We start from the raw sequence: 21,282 nt of genomic DNA on the forward strand, positions 1-21,282 counted from the left end.
TTAAACTTTTTTGGTTACTGGGGTGTTTTAACAATATCTCAAACGTAGTAGGTTAAAAAAAATATTCAAAAAAAAAAAAAAATTATATTAATATTAAAAAAGGAGGGTAATTTAATAAATTATATAACATATCCATCAATTTATTTCTCTCAACCAAACATATTAATATAACATACACACAAATTTATTCTAACTAACCAAACACATTTTCTTAAACATTCCCAGTAATCTTTAAAGTAATCTACCTTTCCATTAATACAATATTCTTAATAATACAACATTATCAGAACAAACTCACCCTGAAAGGCTATCAACTGTCCTTTTGGTTCCCCCGTGGACATATCACCTGTATCATTCCTGTTGCATGGTNGCTTTGCTGCTGTTATAGACCTTAAACCTATAGTTTTATGACTCAAATGTAATCAAGCATCTTTTTAAGTTTTTTTTTTCCCTCTTTGAACCGCGTCGCAGTATTATCCATTTTAACAGTTGACCATGGGAAGATAGGGGCATAGATCTTTTATAATTGAGGGAGTGAGGATTCGTAGCCTTTGTGTGAGCATCAGGTGATCAAACAGTTATGTCTTGTGTCTGGGAAGCAGCTACTTCCAATAATAGTAAAAATGCAATGGCCTACGGGCGTGTTTGGTTGGGGGTAATTCCCAATTACTAAGATAATGTAATATTTTATTATTTTATTATTACATTTTATTGTTAAGTTATTTAACATCTTGATAATCTTCTAAAACAAAAAATATTAACTATCGGTAATATATGAGGTAATTTATTATTTATATTTATTTAGATATTTTAAGATTACTTGATAATTTTATTTTTGTTATAATTTTGTCTCTTATTAATAAAAATTTTGGACAACAATGCCCTTATTTTTAAATTAATATTTATTAACCTGTCATTACAATTTTATCCTTATTTAATTAAGTTTTTTTAACAATAATGTTCTTATATTTAAAATAAATTGCAGGTCATCCAAGATCAAAGTCGCTCGCCAGCCACCACCGTCGGTAGTTGGCCAACTTGATATGAATCCTTGCAACCTCAATTCATATATCATCCTATTTCAATCAATTTCAACTCAACCTAAGCTAGACTTTACTTGAAACACCATAACACAATTCGGCTCACACTCTACAAGCACACACAACCATTATAACACCTTATATCAAGCCTTAATCAACACAAACTCATTCCACTTTGAAATGCACAACACAAACTTGGAACACAATAAAAAAAACCCAACACGAAAAGTGAGATGAATGGTAACCAAGTGAGATTAACTTACAAGATAGATGACCAATGGATCAATCAAGCCTAAAGGAACTTCACCGGTTGGAAAGATCAATCCACCACCAAGTTTGGCCAAACTTGGGTAAAGGAACTCAAGAGAAAACAATTCTCCAAGGCAAAGTACTATTCATGCAATATTCAATGTCTAACTTCATATTATGAAAGAGTGGCGTTTAAATAGGCTTTGCAAAACATGGGAATTATCCTAACAAATATTATATGAATATTACAACAAAATATTAACGGATAATTCTCTACCATACAATATCAAAAGTGCAAGTCATACCAATTTAATGTTATGGACAACCTTTCTTTAAATTAAGGACTTATGTCTCTAATCACATTTTGCTTGATTTTCCTTAAACATTTGAACCAAATAGCATCCACAACTTGAGCTTGGACCAATGAAGCTTTTTCCCACTTGATCTCCACGACTTATGCTATAAAAAAGGGTTTGTGCCATATCAGGGTTTGTGTCATGTCTTGGACCCTTAACACCTCTTAGACAAGCTTGTGAGCTTCTTTGAGTGCTTGGGCTGAATGTTGTCCATCTTGGGGTCCTTGAATTTTCAATGAACTCTCTTGCATGTTTAAAGAACATGATGGACTTGGATTCTCATCACAACCATGGCCGGAAACGGCTAGAACTATTATGGCCGTTTTCGACCAGATCTATGGCTTTTGACCGTTAACGACGGCCAGATCTCTAGCTCTCAACGATGGCTAGTTCTGGTCGTAGATCTGGCCATTTTCGACCAGATCCGTAATGGATCTGGTAAAAAATGGCCATATTGATGCATGAACGATGAAATTGAACCGGTCGTGCACCGTTACAACCACTTCTGTCGCTCGACGGTGGTGACAGGCGACTGGTAGTGGCTTGGGGTGGGTGGAGGTGTTTTTGTTAAGTTTTAAACTTTTTTGGTTACTGGGGTGTTTTAACAATATCTCAAACGTAGTAGGTTAAAAAAATTATTCAAAAAATAATAATAAAAATAATATTATATTAATATTTAAAAAGGAAGACAATTTAGTAAATTATATAACATATCCATAAATTTATTTCTCTCAACCAAACATATTAATATAACATACCCACCAATTTATTGTAATCAACCAAACACATTTTCTTAAATATTCATTGTAATCTTTAAGGTAATCTATCTTTTCATTAATATAACATTCTCAATAATACAATATTTCCTGAGCTAAACACACCCTAAAAGGCTATCAGTTGTCCTTTTGGTTCCTGTGAACATATTACTCATATCATTCTTGTTGCATGGTTTTAAATTATTTTCGAAGGGTTTATTCATTCTTGTTGAGCAGTTTTAAATTATTTTCGAAGGGTTTATTTATTCTTGTTGAGCAGTTTTAAATTATTTTCAAATAGTTTATTTTACTTTTAACATTGAGATCGATTAGGATCAAACTCATTTACTTTATTTAAAAAAATCCCTATCATTATTTAAAAAAAAAAACGTTATAATTCTATATATATAAAAAAAAAAAAAAAAAAAAAACCCTAAAATGTCTATCACATGCCGCTTTTAAATTATCAGAAACCTCTTTTCAGGAGCATTTAATATTTTTCAGAACAAAAGACATGATTTTAATACTAAGTGATCTTAGGAGAGCGATAAAATAAAACCCTATTTTCAAAATTTAACCATACTAAGTCTTTCACTAATTTTTTTTTTTCTTTTTGGTGGCAATTTATTCCTTTCTAAATTATCTCTCTTTAGTCTTTTCTAATAATTGTTTTTGGTACCAAGTATTAATTTGATCCATCCCATAAATGCGAATATGCAATTACCGTGCTACAGCTTTTTGTCCGAGTTTTTTTTTCCGATCTATAGGATAATTGTACAAGCAACACTGTAGCTTAATGAAACAAAACCATCTTAAGGGCTTATGCTGTTTAGTGTTAATGTCTTAATGATGCACATCATCTAAATTTTCTACAAGAGGGATGGACATACAAGATTAACGGTTGCAAATGCACAGGAAATGTGCAAATCAAGATGCTCAGAATCCTCAATTCACGCGAGTGGCAGTTAAATACTTGCCGGGTAAAGATCGGAATTTTTACTTATGAGGCCACATCTAATTATATGTGATATTTTAGGTATGCCATTGATTATCCCTTCACTTCAGTGAAACGTAAATTTAGTGTTAAAATGTAGTTTTTGGAAGATGCTCCATTTTAAGAGTGTATTGGGGCATCGAAACTCAATTTACATTCACAATCAGATATTTCTTATTACTCCTTTTGGACTGAAATCTTCAAGCATACTTTACACCTTCCATAAAACGTCCAAAATAAAGTAGCGGCACTTATCCACTAAGGCTCTGTAGAAAGTATTTCTTGATGTAAAAAACAGTGTACCAATTATGATCCAAAAATACGTCTAAAACGCTTTACTTACTTGAGTTGATTATCATAATAAGAAAATAAATTTTATTTTATTTTTTAAAATCTGATCTAGATACCAAATGATTCCACTCATTTAACACGAATTGACAGGCTATCAAACCAGCAACGACCAACTACCATCCAACCACTACTAGAGACTTCTAAACATGTTGTATGATTGGGACATACATTACACTTCAAAAGTATAATCATAGTCATACATTCAAATTCTTATTTATACTACCAAGGAACAGACGCAAGGTGCATACAGGTGAGCTTTCTACGGATCTAGTCCCTTCAGTCTAAGATAATTCTCATTCCCACAAAATTATGACCCTTCATTAAAGGGATGCAAACATACAGGTGACAACTAAGAAATTAGAAGTAGGGTTAAGCTATAGTAACCCAAATTTTTTACATAGATTTGTGACACAGATTCATGACCATTGATTCATGATAATCCAATGGCTTAAAAAGTCTTGGCATTAAAAATTAACCAACTCTTAACTTCTTACTCAAATCCGTTGTATTACATTGAATCAATGGCTATGAATTTGTCTCAAATCTGTGCCAAATATTTATGTTACAATAGTCTAACCCTCGCTATTTCAACTCTAAAATGAAGAAAATGAAATGGCACATTCCAATCTCCAAAAACGTTATATGTTATTAAAACAATTACGCCAATCTCACCTTCATAATGCTAGTTGTAAGTTACAAAACAATCTCACAGAGTGCACTAACTACACATGTTAAGAAATAGAAAGTACAAAATGTTGATGAAATCAATACTCCGAGAATATGTTTATTTGCCTTCTTGTAAATGAAGTGCATTGTTACAATTAAAATTTTCCATTTTAGAATCTTAATGTGCGCCCTTAAGGGCACATGTTAACCATCCATGTTTCAAGGCCACAAAACCGGATCCATTATGAGCCATACTCAGAGGTATCTATCATGTCACAGGCAACCATGGGGAAGAAAATGGTCTGGGCTTACATCCTAAATCAACCCAACAAATTACCAGACACATTTTCTAGTCCCACATTTTCTATAAGACATGATGAGACCTAGTAAGTTAGGCAAGTCAGGAACTCAACAATCCAACAAATGAAGACAATTCAAAACCACATGCAAACCAGAATCTTTTAGCAGCTGGTAACATATCTAAAATTTAGGGGTAGCACTAGAACAGATGAGTTGATTTCCAAAAAGTACAAAGCCTAACTAATAGGAACCAGAACCAACCTGTAAAATCTTTGCCAGACCAAGCTAGCTGACACATACGTATCAAAGGATCCATAAAGACCACAAATGCCACCGCATTTAATACAACAACTTGACACGAATGATGAGAAGGTAGAGTAACTTGACAACCGCTGCAACATGAGGACGACACAACTGACTTTCAGACACCCATATTGAGCAATTCTGGATGACAACCCTGGACCTTCTCAACCCTCAAACATGTCCTAGTACTCACTGGAACAGTAGACAATTGCAAATCAATGGATGCAGAAGTGAAAAAAAAAATGACAATTAACGAGGAGCATTGCAAAATCTAATCAACAGAAGAGGATAAGAGAAGGGGAGGGGGAGGGGGAAGACAGGTAACCTTTGCTGAAATTCGTATCCACAAAAGGTTCATAAAGCTGAATTCTTATTGAGTTTGTAATGTGCACATATGCCATTGATAAAAACAAAAATTTCAAGCAGCAAGCAGAAATACAAAAGAAATGTGTCACATAACAGACCTGATCATTTTCTTCGGGCGTCGGTGAAAGGGATTTCTTTGATTCAGCTGGTTTGTCAGCCCCACAATTCTGTCTATTGCACTTTGTCCTAAATGGATAGTTTATGTTGTTACATTTCTCACACTTCCAGCTGCCCTCGGGCATCTTTTGCTCTGAAGGACATGAAACATATTAATATCAACTCGTAAAAATTATGCCAACCATGTTTACTGAGTTATAGAGAACTTACTTGAATTTTTATCAGATTTTGCAGTCTGCATTTGCAAGAAAATGTTGTAAGAAATCAAAATTAAGAGATGATTCAAAATAATACCTAATCATGAGCAGTACCAGACACTAACAAGATGATGTAAAAGGCTAATTAAGTAACTGGAAAGAGGAAAACCATACCACGCACTAACACTATAAAAAAAAAATTAATTTGAGATTCAAGAGGAAGAGAGAAGCACAAACCTGGGAACCAGGCTTTGGCGTATTGCATTTCCTCATGTTACAAACTGTCCTAAATGAAAAATTTATATTTCCACATTTTGGGCAAGTCCAATCATTATCACGTGTAGCATCTAGAGAAGCAATACAGAGAAAGAGATCAGAGTTAAAGCAGAAACAAGTAGCCACAATGCATCGTAATTGACATGTAGTTTATAGGTGACAAAGACATGACAAACCTGCACCTTTTTTCTGAGATTTATCATCTGGAAAAAACCCTGGTCTTGGCCCCTGCAGAAGGAAGTACACTCATGAATCCTAACACACAAACGACAAAAGGAACTCTACCAAAAGTTGGAAATGACAAGGAGAGGACAAGACAACAAAATTGACCAAAAACATATTCTCCATCCATTGAAGTGTAAACCCAAAGCCATCAAATCATCCAACTGACAGTGCTTACAACATCACCATAAGGGATCTCAGACATCAAAATATAATGTTAACACATAGAACCCAACATCCAATAATATCAATGAGAATAAACTCATACTAGAGAGCTTTAGACAGTACCATTGCAGCAGGGCCCATTGGCAGACCCAAGCCATATCGGTCCATCAATGGTGGTGGCATACCGTACATTCCACCTGCAAGAAAAGAAGAAAGTGACCACCTTCATTACTGCTAAACTAGAAAAGTTTGCTGTGATGAGCACTGGCTTCTCACATGATGTGCACTTACAGAGAAGATTTTTATAAAGTATGCAGTTAGTACAAAATACCAAGTAAAAACATATGCAATCATCATGAAAGACTGCTTAAACATGATAAGGAAACAGAAAGAAGGGGGCACCATTTCCCATCATTGATCCACCAGAATAAGGAGCTGGTCCAGACATATGCAGTGGTCTATAAGGACTTCCAGCAGAAAGGCGACTGCCATAGTTGTAATGATAAGCTGAGCCCCCAGAAAATGGAACATCATAAGGAGGAATAGATGAACCATTGAAAAGGGAAGAACCATAAGGGGGCATGCCCAGATACATTGAAGAGGGTGCACCAGAGCCAACATAAGGAGCTGAAGATGAGTAATTCTGTGGAGCTTGCATAGGCTTTGCAGCAGATTTCTGTGGGAAATGACATTGAACATTATGAAAAAATTAAAATTCAAAAATTAAAATTATTCCTGAAGCAGTCAAAAAGAAACAAAACCAAAAAGTGACCATAAGTTATCAATACAATAGTAAGTTAACAAATTCAAAGGCAATAAATTGATCAAAAAATCTTGTTAGTTAAGTTTGATCAAGGAACTAAATAGCAGACTATAAAAGATGTACAACATAAAGCAAGTGAATCACATAACATAATTAAGACCATGTTTAAGAACAGAACAATAATCACAATCACAGACTGAAGTGCATTCACCTACTTTTGATTGAACAGAAACTAAATCCACGAAAATTAATGAGTTATGCACATAAGTGTATATGCAAATGAGTAACAAATCTATACAAGACAATGAGTGATGATCGATATGAAATAAATTCATAGTAACTCTACAAAAAATATGAATCTCAAAAAAATTCAACTTCTAATGGGCAAGTTGCAAATATAACATCTAGCATCTATCATTCACAGTTAATACAGCACATGACTTACCGAGCTATGATCAGCTGGTCGGGGTTGGGTACAATTACGCATATTGCAAGTCATCCTAAATGAAAAGTTGACATTGCCACAGCTTGGGCAGGTCCAATCGTCCTCCCTACGACTACCTAAAGATACCAGGAATTTGAAGATGTCTCAATATTATAAACAAAAAATAAATAAATAAACAATAAGTCAAAATCTACAATGCACCAGGAAAAAATAATCACAATTAATTGCACAACCAAACTCAACAGAGATGAGATTGTTCAAATATACAACAACGGAAAAAGTGTGCATGCAACACATAGTTTTGTCCAATTTACCACGTGTTTTCCATTAGGTAAGCATAAAAGAAGTTCTTACCAAATTACTATGTATATATTAAATTGATGGAAATATTTTTGCACAAAAACATGTATCAATAAAGGAGCATCATACATTTCTGTTAAACAATACAAATGCACTTTCAATCATCCACCTCATCATATAAACCTGTGTTTTAGTTTGGTGATAAAAAACAATGGCACTCAAGCAATGATATTTTCCTTAAAGCAATGGTCCGAATAAATTACAAAAAAGTGAAAAAGCACTATCCACTAAAGATTCGATATTTTACACATCAAAAATAAAACAAACATCAGGGCATTGGATAAAAACCTAGGGACAAACAGAATCAAAGCATCACATACCATCAGTTCTAGCCCGCTTGGCAGCCGAGGAATTTCTGTTATCAACCTGAACAACATATAAAACAATTAAAAATTATATACACTAAACAGAAAAAATAAATATTAACTAGGAAGTGCATAAACTGGACATCAATATTAACATCCCAATTCCAACCCACGCTGAAAGAACCTCTCCGGACCAAAAAATTGGGCAAAATTAAATTCACCGTAACCATAGGCCAACAATTAATTTGCAAAGAAAAAACGCATTTGAAAGATCAACACAACAGTAACGCAATAGTGAAAATATTCGACGAAACCCTAAATTCCCACAGAATCAAACAATAAAACAATGGCAAAAAGTTTAGATCTACTAGGGCTTGAAACAGCAGCAAATAAAAAAAATTAAACAACAAATTGAAGAATCGTAATAGGCGATACCTGAGACATAGCGGCGGGGAGGTGGTGAGCAACGACAAGAGCTTCCCTGTTTTAGGAAGAGAGAGAGAGAGAGAGAGGAATTGTGTTACGGTCTATAATCGAATGAAGACATGCAGTGAACTGACACGCTAAAAAGTGAGGCGCGATTAAAGGTAACGGGGTTAGTTTTTTTATTTTATACACTGTAACTAGTGTCTGAGTTAGCAAACACCGCACACCGTGTGGTGAAATCCTGGATGAATGTGGACGGTCCAGCTGGATAAACTGGGACCTACCTAACATGAAACGGACGGCTCTACGGTTCTACCCAATTTGATAAAATTCACCTTATAATTTTTTATTGCTTATTATTGCCACGTGACAGCCGTATCTTGTTACTTGTAACTTCGTAACTGGAGAATTGCGTTGAATAAAATCAATTAAATTAAATTTTAGACTCGGGTGTGTACTTATGAAATACCGTAGTTATCATGTCATTAAATTAATACTCTTTTCCTTTCTTAATTACATAATTCATCTTCAATAAAAATACATATTTTAAGTAATTCAAATTTCTATACCAAAATGAACCATACATTTCAATTAAAAATGGAATATAAAAAATTAATTTACATGCATCAATTTGATGATCAAGGAGAAAACATTAACAGAATCAAGATTCTGTTAATTTTAGTACTATGAATGAAATCTGAAGATGGTACAACCAAACTTCTAAATGGCACAAAAATGTCTGAATCAAATACCCCTACAGTGTTTCTTCAAATTACATGAGATACCCATCTTTTCCAAACTGTCTTTTTGAAAGAGATTAAAAGCATCTTCTGCTCATAATTCCAAAACACGAATAAAGTGCAGATACAGTTTGGCAAAGACCAGCAATTTTGAGATGTATCTTCAAGTAGCACCCATGAGTTAAGTGTAGATGAGATTGTTGGAGTACTGGAGCTCCCTTATGCAATCTGCTTTGAACCACTTCCCTAATTCAAAATTAGTGTAAACATTATTCCATAGCACCCAGTCTATAATGGAAGTATAGCCCAAATTTTCAGTCAGGCCATCAAATAACAGTATGCTAAATCTCCAGTGCAATGAAAGATTCCGGCAGGAGAGTCAAATAAGATTCCTTGAAGACATTAAAAGAGAAAAGGTGGCTCCAACATGTGAGCAAGCATAAAAAGCCAACATCTAGTATGACAAACAAGTGTGTTCTGGTACCTTAGCAAAGAACTCTTTCCAATGGTTCTGTAAGAAGACAAAACAAAAGAATGAAAAATCCAGTAAGTTAACTGTCTAACCACTTTAACCATAAACCTGCAATGGAAGTGGACGGAAGAACAAGACAAAAAAGCAAAATATTTATAGAGACTTAAAAACAACTCTTATTTAGTTCAATCGTCGATTAAAAAGAAAAATATTGATGAGAAAATGGATAGAATAATAAGGAAAGCCTCCATGATGTTGCATACTTGATACCTCAAAAATGATAATGAGTTAAATATCACTTATGCAGCCAGCCAGACTTCATCAATCTTAATAGTAGTCTGAAGACAACAATGGAACCAGAAACCAATGCATTTTCAAGGTATCTGTTATAACACCAATTTAGACAAGAAAAGGAATTCAGTGAAAAATAGTTAAAAGAATTTAAATGATGGATTACTTAATATTTTGTGAGATACCTCAAACCAAACCAAATATCTGAAGAGATGTAAATCAAATACTTGCAGCTGAAAGCATGAGAATTGGTAAGCCCATAATATCGATCCTTGTGAAAATAAGCAGTATACTAGATCAACTAGAGAACATATTAAAATTTGATCTTACTGGTACAGATGAGAAGCAAGGCAAGACAGCAATCTACCCCATAAATTGAAAGGTTCGCACCTTGGATGGAGAAATCAGTGTGCATATGGTAAAAGTTCCATGGTTAGAGGAACTACTCATGAGGTTACATGCATTCTTCCTCCATAGTTTTGACCAACAGAAGTCTACAAGATAGGATTTAGTTCAAAGAGAAACAAGTCAGATGCAAACCCCTGAAAAAAAAACTAATAATATCCACTTTCTAAGAGCAAGAAAATCAGTAGGAGTTTGCACAATAATCTCCAAACAGCTTAGAAACCCATAACATTTAATGAAGATAATCCTAGAACAAATTGTTTTGAGTGAGATTTCCTAAAAAATTTAATGACAGAAATGCAATATGAATGAAGCACTAATCGAACTGGATGCCATTTAGGAAAGCAGAAGAAAATTAATGCACAATTTTGTCTAAAGTACCATAAATGAACAAATTTTATTCTGACCAAATCATCAGCATCATTCATAGATTATTGGTTGTGGACTCTCATATATATCTTCTTCATACACACAAGTGGAACTGCATAGGCATTGTCAAATTGTAATAAAACTTTGTGGAGAAATCCCAACAAGTGTCTTACCAAGTCCTTGCTCCACATTTCAAGCAGTCTAGATAATAGAAAGTAGAAGCTAATGGTAACAATACATAAAATGCCCTAGTGAGAAACAGTATTTGTTACCATAAGCACATTGATGCTCTTCTACTTAAGACATTTTAATATGGAATTAGATATACTAACCTGAAGGTAAGGTATGACAGTATTGTATACTTCTAAGAAAAATTCTGACTTCGCCATAATCCTGAAGTAATATAAGTTCCAATCAGTGTCATCCATCAAATAGATAAAAGATAGCAACATGAAAAACCCCCAAAGGATATAACATATTTCCCATAAAAATACAGTTGATAACATCCAGAATTACATTGGGATGTCGATTACAATCCAAAGAAAATTGGTTAATAATATATCAAATTAGCACACCGGCCAAACAATATACTTTTTAGTTTAGTAAAAAATAGGGATAGTAGTGAAGGCACTAAAAATATATTTTTCATCCTTCAAAAAGTCATTCTCTCAGTTACCTGACTCCATCTGTTAAAAATAGAAGGAGCAGTTTCCAGCCAAATGAACTACCGATAAAGTTTTATTGGTAAAAAAAAAAATTCATTAACTTTTACATATGTGATGAGCATATATCTGCACATGTCTGCACATGTCTTGAGATATCAAACAAATAAAATAGTCCAAGAGAAACACCAACATCCTTCAAACTTAATATTACAGAGGCTTGAGTCCATAATTTATACAGCATGCAAAACGTGTATAGCACAGACAAATTCATGTAAACATAGGATTGGCCATAGAAACTTATATACATAGGATTGGCAACAGAAACTTATGTAAACAGTCACTAACTTAAAACTTGGTAATTCAAAATCAGAAGATAAGCAAAGGGAAAAATGTGAAAGAACAGAAAAAGAAGAGATGTGAGTAAGCAAAGAGAAAGACAATGTATAAGGTCCACGTACTCTTAAGTCAGTGCGAATGTACCTTAGAGCCCAAACCAAAACCAACAAAAAACTAATCACTTATATAATACACAGCATCAATAAAAAGAAATAGATATATTCTCTAAATTGATTTTTTTTTTTTTTAAAAAAGGACAAATAAGTCATAGGCTCCACATTTATGTCTAACATAGGCACATCGACCCCTAAGACAATCTTCATCACATTCTCACTCAAAAAGTGCCCAAAACATCAGAGGCTTGGTGGGTCTAACAGGTTATTATCTTCATTACTCATCTATCACAAAGGTTAAAGTTTATTGGTACCCAATTTCAGCTGCAATCACATCCAAATTAAAGAATTGCATCGAAGGAGTAGTAAATATATGTGAGAGAGAGAGAGAGAGAGAGAGAGAGAAAGGGAAATTTTCATCTAGCTTTGCATGATTACCTTCTAAGAAGACGGAAACAAACATAGATCTCTTCAATGTCTACTTCTATATTTAGTTTAATATATTGCCTGAGAAGCTCACACAAGTTATCAATAGCTTCATCCCAGCCATCAGAACTTGCATCTGGAGGATGTACAGTTACGGATACAGTATGTTGAAGTATTTGAGATAAATTCCCAGTTGATCCGTATTTGTGGTAAATATCAGCCAGCATGTTTAATATCAAAAAATTGCTGGCCTTGAACTTATCAACCCAAAGTGGAGGATTTCCAACCCAAAGATTATTGTTTCCAACAGCATCAATAGATCCAGCTGGGTTCTCAGGAATCTTCGTACCCATTGATTCCTGCAGATTTTCTGAAGGGCCCAAGGTAGCATTAGAAGAGAATGCCTGCCTTCTGTGTGCAGGAAGCAGCTCGAGTATATCAGCTCTCAGTGGTTCAGGCAACTGTTGTAACACTGAGGTATCTACCTGACTAAGAGATGAAGGCATTAAGTCAATTTTATCACGAACCAAATTGGGAATGGCCTCATTGAACAATCCTGCTCCCAGAACAGGCACTGCAGGCACTTCCTCAACTGCACACTGTTGAGCCTAATAAAGATTATAAATCATCTGTCAACTATAAAATCTGAAATAGGAATCTATAATGTATGTAGTCAAACTCAACTGGATTTATTTTTCTATCTTTGGCAAAAGCAATCATGATTCTTAGTGGCAAAATCTCTCTCCAGTGATAAGCTTATGAATTCCAAAAAGTTTGGATCAGGTAAGATAAAAAGAAGTCTGTATAATAATTTCAATAGTTTATCATCAATTATCCTAAAAACAATAATAATTATAAGAAAAGGCAAGAAAATAATAGTAATAAGAAACTAATTACAGACATTAAACACTTAGCCAAACTAATTGATTCAGGTTATATAATTCAACACTGTTCTTCCAACGTAACCTTTGGATTATTTAGCGCTTCTTGGAAGCTATCTCAATTCACATCCAAGAATCACATTCATAAATTTGATTGGTAGTTCATAATGATTCACAGTAACAAAAAATTTCATACCATCCCCAGACGCATGATACTCTTACCAGAAAGCACCAGTACCGTATTGTTCAATCCATGAAATAAATGCATCACACAACAGAAACAAGTTTCCTATCAGACATCAGAGTCATCTTGGTTTTGCCAGAAATGTCATCATATTAGATACAGTGGCAACCAGAGAGAGAATTCCATTGCAATACATTCCCAATAGAGAAAAATGCTACATTTTTTTATCTCTTCATAGGCAGAAATTTTTTGTTAAATGACAGAGAATGAAGAAAATTGTCAAAACAGAAACGACATAAATGTGCAAGTTTAATAATAGAATTTTATTTAAGAAAAATCTTTATACGGTTAATTACTTATTCCAGATTCAGCCGTTAACTTTCTGAAAAAATATCAAAGAGAAGATATTGAGCATCACAAACACAAAAGACAGTCTGTTCTTATGCACAAAAACAGAAGAAGAATCCAGCCCAACATTTTAATTACTTATCAAGTTGTAAAAATACATAGGGAGAAGAAATTGTGAAAGAAAGCTATCCATTAAGAAGCAAAGTAAAATGATAATATCAATGACCAAAAAATGTTACCTTCATTGCTACTAGTTCTTCATTTAGGTTGACCAGTTCTGAGAAGAGGGATCCCCTTCCCTCATTCAAAGCACCTTAATAGATAAAAGCAACATATCCATGAGGAAATGGTAAAAATTAATTAATGCTAAAACATCATTGATTTAGAAGCCACATAATAAGATCACCTTCAAGCTCATGTGGAGGATTAGAGGAATAACTGCTGATATTATCACTTTTGTCTCTGTTTTTGGTAATTAAATCAAATAATTTCCCACCATAAATTCCATTTAACTCTGAAAACAGTTCTGGAGGAAGATTCTCTATCACTCCCACATCAAGATCGCATAAAGGTGGTACAGCTGAAACCTGATTCAAAGAATCTTGACCCGTGGACAGGTTAAGGTCCATTTGAACAGAAAGCTGAATCGCATCAGTCCCCCCTTCAGACATCCTACTGATATTAGATTTTTCTTCTGTACTAGCTGACGTAGATGTGAGCCATGATTTCAAAGTGTTTCTTTCAATCCCTTCAAATCAACAAATTTAAGAAGCAATTTGACAATCAAATAGATTTCAAAAAATTTAAAAACTAATAATTGCAATGGGGAAAAACTAATGGCTAAAGCAACTGAATAAAAAATACAGGATATTAAATAAAGCACTGCTTGTAAGAACCCAATTAATAAATTACAACAGATACCTTGTTTATTAGGGTCTGCATTTTCAAGCTTGGAAACTTGCAAGCCAATACCCCGGATATCTTTAACATCTGAGCGATATTAATCAAACCATAAACACAGAGTTACATTAATACCAAGGAAAAAGATTATGAAACAAAAGGCAGTCTATACAGTTCATGGATACAAAAAGTACAAAAGCTCTAAGACATGAAAAGGATCATGCCAAATAATATGAATTCAAGTCAAAACTTAGGTCAGCCAGTGGCATAATGCAAAGGCAAGCTCTGGTCAATCACCACTGTGGTTGGCTAGGAAATTTTGGGTGCAATTTGAAACAGAAAATTAAATTGGAACACATTTAAGGGATCCTACAGCTTTCCGTCTCATTGTTGACAACACTTTCTAAAAAAAATTAAAGTAAAGGAAACTCAGGAATCATACACTCCGTATACTAAATTCTTTGAATTTAAATTCCAAACACAACCTTCATAAAACATCATAGATACATAATAAACACATGCTAGTGTCAACTCCATTAATAACACCACTGCAAATCCATCATTTCCTGGGGGTATAATAAAAAATAGAAGGATGATGCAGATACTCTTGAATAACAAGTTTTTAACTCACTTTGCAGCCAAAGCAGAAAAGCAAATACAAGAAGATTGTTTATCCAAACACAAGCAAGAATACCAACACACGTGCAGTCTCTAATGTCAGGTTCATTTTTTCTTTGGAGGAGATATCATAAATCTTATTCACACAATTTCTTACTTACGACCAGTAACTTAAGTAAAAAAATTTCATCAATAGGAAGTAAAATATTCTAAATTTGACCTAGGCTGACTTACCAAAATGGAAAGACCCAAACAGCTGCTTTGTTATCCTTTGAAGCACTTCCACATCATCAGTAGCAACTGGAACCTATGATAACATTAATGCTATTAATAATTCAACCTCCAAGATTATATGTAAATAAAATAAAAATCTGAACCATGTTTGGTACATAGCTACCGTCATAGAATGACTAAAGTTATCACAGTCTCCACAGCCCATATACTTAACAGGCTCATTGGCATCCTTTTTTCTCTTTTTTATCTGGATTTACACAGAAACAGAAACATTTTTCACAATTTGATTTATGCAACAACCTTAAAATAACTAAGATGCGTAACTTCTAAAAGAACTAAGGAAACACTAAATCACAATACAAAGCCCGCTCAGTCACTAAATGAATGAAGAACAATGTGATATTAAAAAAAAAAAAAAAAAAAAAAAAGAGAGAATACCTTAAGGGTAAAATTGCGCCCTTGCACTCCGCATCCTTGCAAGCGTAATGAAACCTCCTTGCAAAGGTTTAAAAGAAAATGATGGCTCTGCAACAAATAATTGGTCAATTCTTAACCCTTTAAAAAAGAGAAGAAGATTATGAGAATAAGCTTCTGTAAGGCATCAGAATACCAACATCTTTCAAATCCCTAAACCGCACTCCCCAATTCACTTCAGCACCTATAGATTTGCTTTCCTACAGATTACATCATCTGTCATCAAGGCTCAGATGGCATTGAATATTATTTAACACAAAATCAAACAGGAACAATGATCTACATAGTGTTAGGATAACAATAGACCATTCACATTGTTGGACTATTAACTGACAGAATAATGTAGATATGAAAAATAGCATATACACTAGGCAGTGTGCATGTACAAATGAGAAATAATCACTCCACAAACAGAAGGATCATCTGCAACAGTGCTACACAGTCTCAAGCATACACTACAATGGCATAAAGAAATAATATATCCTCAAGCATAAACTACAATGCCATAAAGATGTAAATATATTCTCCAAACCTGGATCAACCCAACTTGCCGATTATCTATTCCTCTACTATAATTCCACAGCATCTCACCAGTTTTCACTCCAAAATCCTTTTGAAGAGAATCCTGAAGATACACAAAAGATTGTACATATTGAGTATCTGGAAACCTCCTTACATCAGTGCCTTAACTTCAAAATTTCCCCACAAATAAATTAATTCAAATTGTAAAGCATATCACATAAATCTCAAAAGGCTGGGGGCTCAAAGTACTTATATATAATTTGGTTCTCTCTAAGTAATGGAGGAAAACTACTAGTGTGAACTTCTGTTCGTTTGTGCAATCACAATGATTCAAATGTAATAAAAAAATAATGCCTTGCAAAATAAAGCTTTGAGAGAATATCATTAGTTAATTTTTTATCTGTTCAAGCTTAATGGAATTCTGCATTTTTAATCCATGAAAGAATGACATGAGTCTAAGTGAAGAAATTAAACCAAACATCGCAATTAGACAAGACAAACTCATCCAAAATGAAATAAGAAAATTAAGTCTCAAATGAATCATAAGATGACCTTGGAAATCATACGCAACTGGCCACACGTCCGAATATTTTGTTTCCTCAACTTCTCTTCTAAAACATGACCTATTCCAGGAAGTGCCTTGATTGGAAGATGATGCAGATAATCATCCACCTGCCACAACTCAACTAATTAGTCAACACAGTGACACTATTCTAGGTAGCTATATAGATATATCAATGAAATTGCTACAACTTTGTGAGATTTGGAATAAAAAGCAAAATGTCCAGTTTAACCTTACAGCTAAAACCTAACAATGATTCTATCAAATTCAAAACTACTTAACAAATAACTTGTAACAAAAATGGGGGGAAGAGGAAGGGTGTGGTTGTGGTTATGACATGACTGCAGAATGGTACAGTACAATATATCACATAGCAGAACAGAAGTAATTAAATTGTCAGAGTGCATAACATCAACAAGAGTTTGTCCGACTGTATCCCTAATTTAAGGATACTACAGAAGCCTAAGATTAACGCCATTTGAAGTGGTGATGCAACAATGTATAGAAAAAAATATTGATATACACAGATTGTCCAACAGCTCCCAAGTATAATCAACAGGAAATAAGCCCAACAACTGAAGCAAGGAGAAAAATGGAAAATAAGAAACAATACTAAATAATGCTGTTAAAATCCCAAAACATATAAATTAAATAGTTATATACAAGTTAATGAAACAGCAACATTCTCTAGACATACTCTTTGTGGAGGGATGTAGCATTGACCATTTGGTTTAGCAGTTCTAGTGGCAAGGCGAGCCATCAGCATATTTCCAGCTATCCCAGTGCTCGCTGTGCATCCCGTAGTTTCAAAAATCTCTTTTCTTATTTTCGAAGCCAAAATTTCTGGATCTTCCACTTCTAAGTATGTGACATCTAGAAATGCCTCATCACAGCTAACTGCCTGTAGCAAGAGTTGCAATACTGATAAGGACACGATGGGGAAAATAAAATACATTCAACAATATGTGTCCATGCGCAGACCTGAACTCTAGTGCAGTGCTTATGCAAGATGTTATAGAACTGATCAGCTACCTGCATAGTTCCCAAAAGATCATCAATAGACCCACTTATCAAGAGAAGAGATTCCTCCTTCATGATCAAAATATGATGTTAAAATGTACAGATTACCTCCTCATAAGCTTCAAAGTTGTATGGGCAAATGACGAGGTGAGGACAAAGAGCCTTAGCATCTCTAACAAACATTCCAGCCTTAACTCCTGAGAAATAAGAATGAAGTACCAGTTGTACACAGACAAGAAATCATCTAGCAAAAACATAAGTTGATACAGACAGATAACTTTAGAGCAAAACCAACCATAATCTCGAGCAGGATAGTTTGCAGATGAAATTTCTGCAGTTCCTTTCACACTGTCTGAATGACATATAGCTACAGGCTTATCCTGTAATTCAGGATGGTTCCTGATGATCACTGAGACAAAGAAGCAATCCTGTATGATCATGTAAGAGTCAATGGTCTATTGTAAATACAAATAAAGAGAAAAAATCAAAACCATTCTAGACCAAGCAAGAGTCTTCTGTATCTTAAACATGTTCCAGTTTCAAATCACTCTAAAATTAATGAAATTCACAACCACAATAATTGGCAAAGAAGGAAGAATTTTTTTAAAAATAATCATGTTAAAAAGCCCGAGATAAGGATACCACCATGTCAACATGGAAGATGGCAGTCCTCTGAGCATCTGAAGGCACTTTCAAGCTAGAACTTGTACACTTGAACTCACTACAGCTGGGGAAACGCTTACGATAACGATGTCTCCAGGTTCCTATGAAGTGTAGCCTTGAACTCTGTAGAATCCATAGTTCATTAGGATATCGCCAAACAAGACTATTGAGTACAATACTCCAACACTATCATTTAATGCAGTCCACTCACAAGAAGCATTAGGGAAGTTCCCATTGTAAATATTTAAACAGACACAGATATGCAAACTAATCAAAACACATATCAATCAAATACATCTATAATAAATAAAAGAAAGCCATGAACCACACACATTAATGTAAGGGAAACTAACAGGATATAATACTAAAAGCACATGCAATCATATTTTGTTTCACTACCTTGAAATAATTTTCAACAAAATTGGGATCCCCAAGAGTTGAATGAGACTTTTTAGAACTCATTGACCCTTTCATATCTCTATTTTCCACGCAATAACTGCTAATAGAAGGAGAGGGTTCATGGGTGCGAGACTGAAGTTCATCTTTTACACAGCTTTCAATTTCAGCATCAGCATTACTTGGTTCTAGTGTGTCTACTTCACAAGATTTTCCAGTAAAGCTACTTTGCTGTTCAGTCATTTTTTCATTCATAACAGCTACTACAGGGTCTTCAATTTCTACCCTAATCTGCCATTCATGTTGCACAGACCCACCCTGTTCAGATAAATCAGCATTCTTTGATGAGCCATTGTTCAAAGATGAATCCACAGTTTCAGGTTTTGCTTGATAAAACGTAGGGATTGAAGCATCCTCAGAAAAATGGCAGCGCTTCAGAGCAAAGAAGTATGACAACTTTGGTTGATTATTAGCAAGTTGGTCAAGTTGGTAAGGAACCCCTGATAGCGGCAAAACAGCATTGAAAGCAATTTAAAAACAAAAGACAAAAATAACAGTCCACGTGATCCCTCCAAAAAAGAAAGTAGTGAAATCCTGAACCCTTCTCTTATAAAATTGAAATGCCCAACAGATGAGGACACAGGACAACGATCAAGAAAAAATCAATGACGTTCATGAACTTACAACTCAAAAGTTTGTTAGCAGCAACAGAATCCAAAACCCACGCTGGTTTCACAACTGGGAGCCCACCACTGAAAGACCTGTAAAATTACCCGCATAAGAAAATCCATCTAAAAGAAAATTACAATTTGGATCACAAGTTGCAATAATGTGAACCTCAGATTCTTGATTTTACTATCTGGAAGATTGCTGCAGATAATATGGGTAACACGATGCCTGGAAAAGTAATTCTCAAATCTTCCACCATACTTCAACATGTAGCCTCGCAATTCCTAACAGAAAATCATTCACGTCAATGACAAGCATCATAAGAAACAACAAACCTCCCTTTAATCATCCACAAAATTGAAGAGAATCAAATAGAACTTCTACAATAATTCCTGTACTCAAACAAACTTAAAAAATTTCTATTTTTCCTAGCACAGAACTTAATAAATAATTCTCAAAAGAAATTATACCTGACTGGAAGGAACTGTGAAGCCATCAACAAAGATAGAAACCCCTTGAAATATAGGCCTACCAGACGTCGAAGCACTATATGAAGAACTCGAAGCTTCTGCATCAAACTGGTTTTGAAGTTTCCGGTTCTTTTCTACCATGTAACTATAATCAAACAACCAAAACCAATCAAAATTAAAATTTACAATAATGAAGAACATTACATGTTCAAATTAAAAATTAAGCTAAATTTTTTCTCCAATCATTCAATAGAAACCGTCAAATTAAAAAATCATCAAAATTCACAAGCTTCTGTTGCGATTTATTTTCAAAGAAATTCTAGTTAAACGTACTCGTACTCAGTGCAGCGACTAACTGTACTAAACAAGTAATTCCTTTAACGCAGACAATGATAAATGTGAATTGTGTCAAAATAATGGCAAAAACTTTAGTACCTGCCGAAATCGGAAAAAGGAGAATTGCGAAAAGAAGAGCGAGAAGAGGAGAGAGAATTTGAGCCCCAAGCCACGCCTAGGGTTTTCTGGTTACTTTTTTTATTCTTTTTATTGTTATTAACACTGGTATTGCTATTGTTAGTGCTGTTCGACTGAATAGAATTGAAGCTTCGCTTTAATTTCTGGCCGGAATTCGCAGAGCGAGAGGAACCGGAACTCATTTCTTGTGCTGAAAAAAAAGAGAGAGAGAAGAGTGTCGAAGAAGGAAGATTGAGAGAAGAGGACGTTTCAAATGAAGCGGCAATTTGCCGCTTTCTCTATAGGAAATTCGTTAATCGGGTTGGTGTCAAAGTCAAACGCAATAAACGGGTGGGTTTTATAATCGGGTTTTAAATTGCCTTAGGCCCAATATTATATGGGAAGAGAAAAATGT

The 21,282-nt window shown here is 34.4% G+C and overlaps 2 protein-coding genes across 9 annotated transcripts; both read right to left on the reverse strand.

Annotated features, from left to right (window-relative positions):
* Positions 1–4,856: 4,856 nt before the first annotated feature.
* On the reverse strand, positions 4,857–8,817 carry LOC116131254 (ranBP2-type zinc finger protein At1g67325). Of its 2 annotated transcripts, none has more exons than XM_031416916.1 (10): positions 8,666–8,817; positions 8,246–8,291; positions 7,566–7,681; positions 6,760–7,033; positions 6,481–6,554; positions 6,153–6,198; positions 5,932–6,041; positions 5,708–5,732; positions 5,479–5,630; positions 4,857–5,206 (listed from the first exon to the last, which is right to left on the reverse strand). In XM_031416916.1, exons 1-10 carry the CDS (start codon positions 8,672–8,674, stop codon positions 5,204–5,206), a joined length of 855 nt encoding a protein of 284 aa, XP_031272776.1. In that variant the 5' UTR covers positions 8,675–8,817; the 3' UTR covers positions 4,857–5,203. The 2 variants fall into 2 exon arrangements, with proteins under 2 accessions (XP_031272776.1, XP_031272775.1); XM_031416915.1 differs by having other exon boundaries at positions 6,147–6,198.
* A 465-nt stretch (positions 8,818–9,282) lies between these two features.
* LOC116131182 (DNA repair protein REV1) lies at positions 9,283–21,255 on the reverse strand. 7 transcript variants are annotated; one of them, XM_031416827.1, is made up of 26 exons: positions 20,850–21,255; positions 20,415–20,559; positions 20,113–20,228; positions 19,960–20,036; positions 19,279–19,775; positions 18,862–19,002; positions 18,512–18,644; positions 18,325–18,413; positions 18,178–18,228; positions 17,894–18,097; positions 17,187–17,306; positions 16,645–16,737; positions 16,253–16,312; positions 16,077–16,163; positions 15,802–15,885; positions 15,639–15,711; positions 14,808–14,876; positions 14,293–14,634; positions 14,126–14,199; positions 12,486–13,081; positions 11,266–11,326; positions 10,490–10,653; positions 10,345–10,392; positions 10,139–10,251; positions 9,881–9,907; positions 9,283–9,788 (listed from the first exon to the last, which is right to left on the reverse strand). In XM_031416827.1, the coding sequence occupies exons 1-22, from the start codon at positions 21,068–21,070 to the stop codon at positions 10,606–10,608; spliced, it is 3,381 nt and encodes a 1,126-aa protein (XP_031272687.1). In that variant the 5' UTR covers positions 21,071–21,255; the 3' UTR covers positions 9,283–9,788; positions 9,881–9,907; positions 10,139–10,251; positions 10,345–10,392; positions 10,490–10,605. The 7 variants fall into 7 exon arrangements, with proteins under 7 accessions (XP_031272687.1, XP_031272688.1, XP_031272685.1 ...); XM_031416828.1 differs by having other exon boundaries at positions 9,283–9,907; positions 12,486–13,072; XM_031416825.1 differs by having other exon boundaries at positions 9,283–9,907; positions 10,550–10,653.
* Positions 21,256–21,282: the final 27 nt, after the last annotated feature.

This window comes from Pistacia vera, unplaced genomic scaffold, assembly GCF_008641045.1.
Source record: "Pistacia vera cultivar Batoury unplaced genomic scaffold, PisVer_v2 Contig230, whole genome shotgun sequence".
Classification (NCBI taxonomy): Eukaryota; Viridiplantae; Streptophyta; class Magnoliopsida; order Sapindales; family Anacardiaceae; genus Pistacia; species Pistacia vera.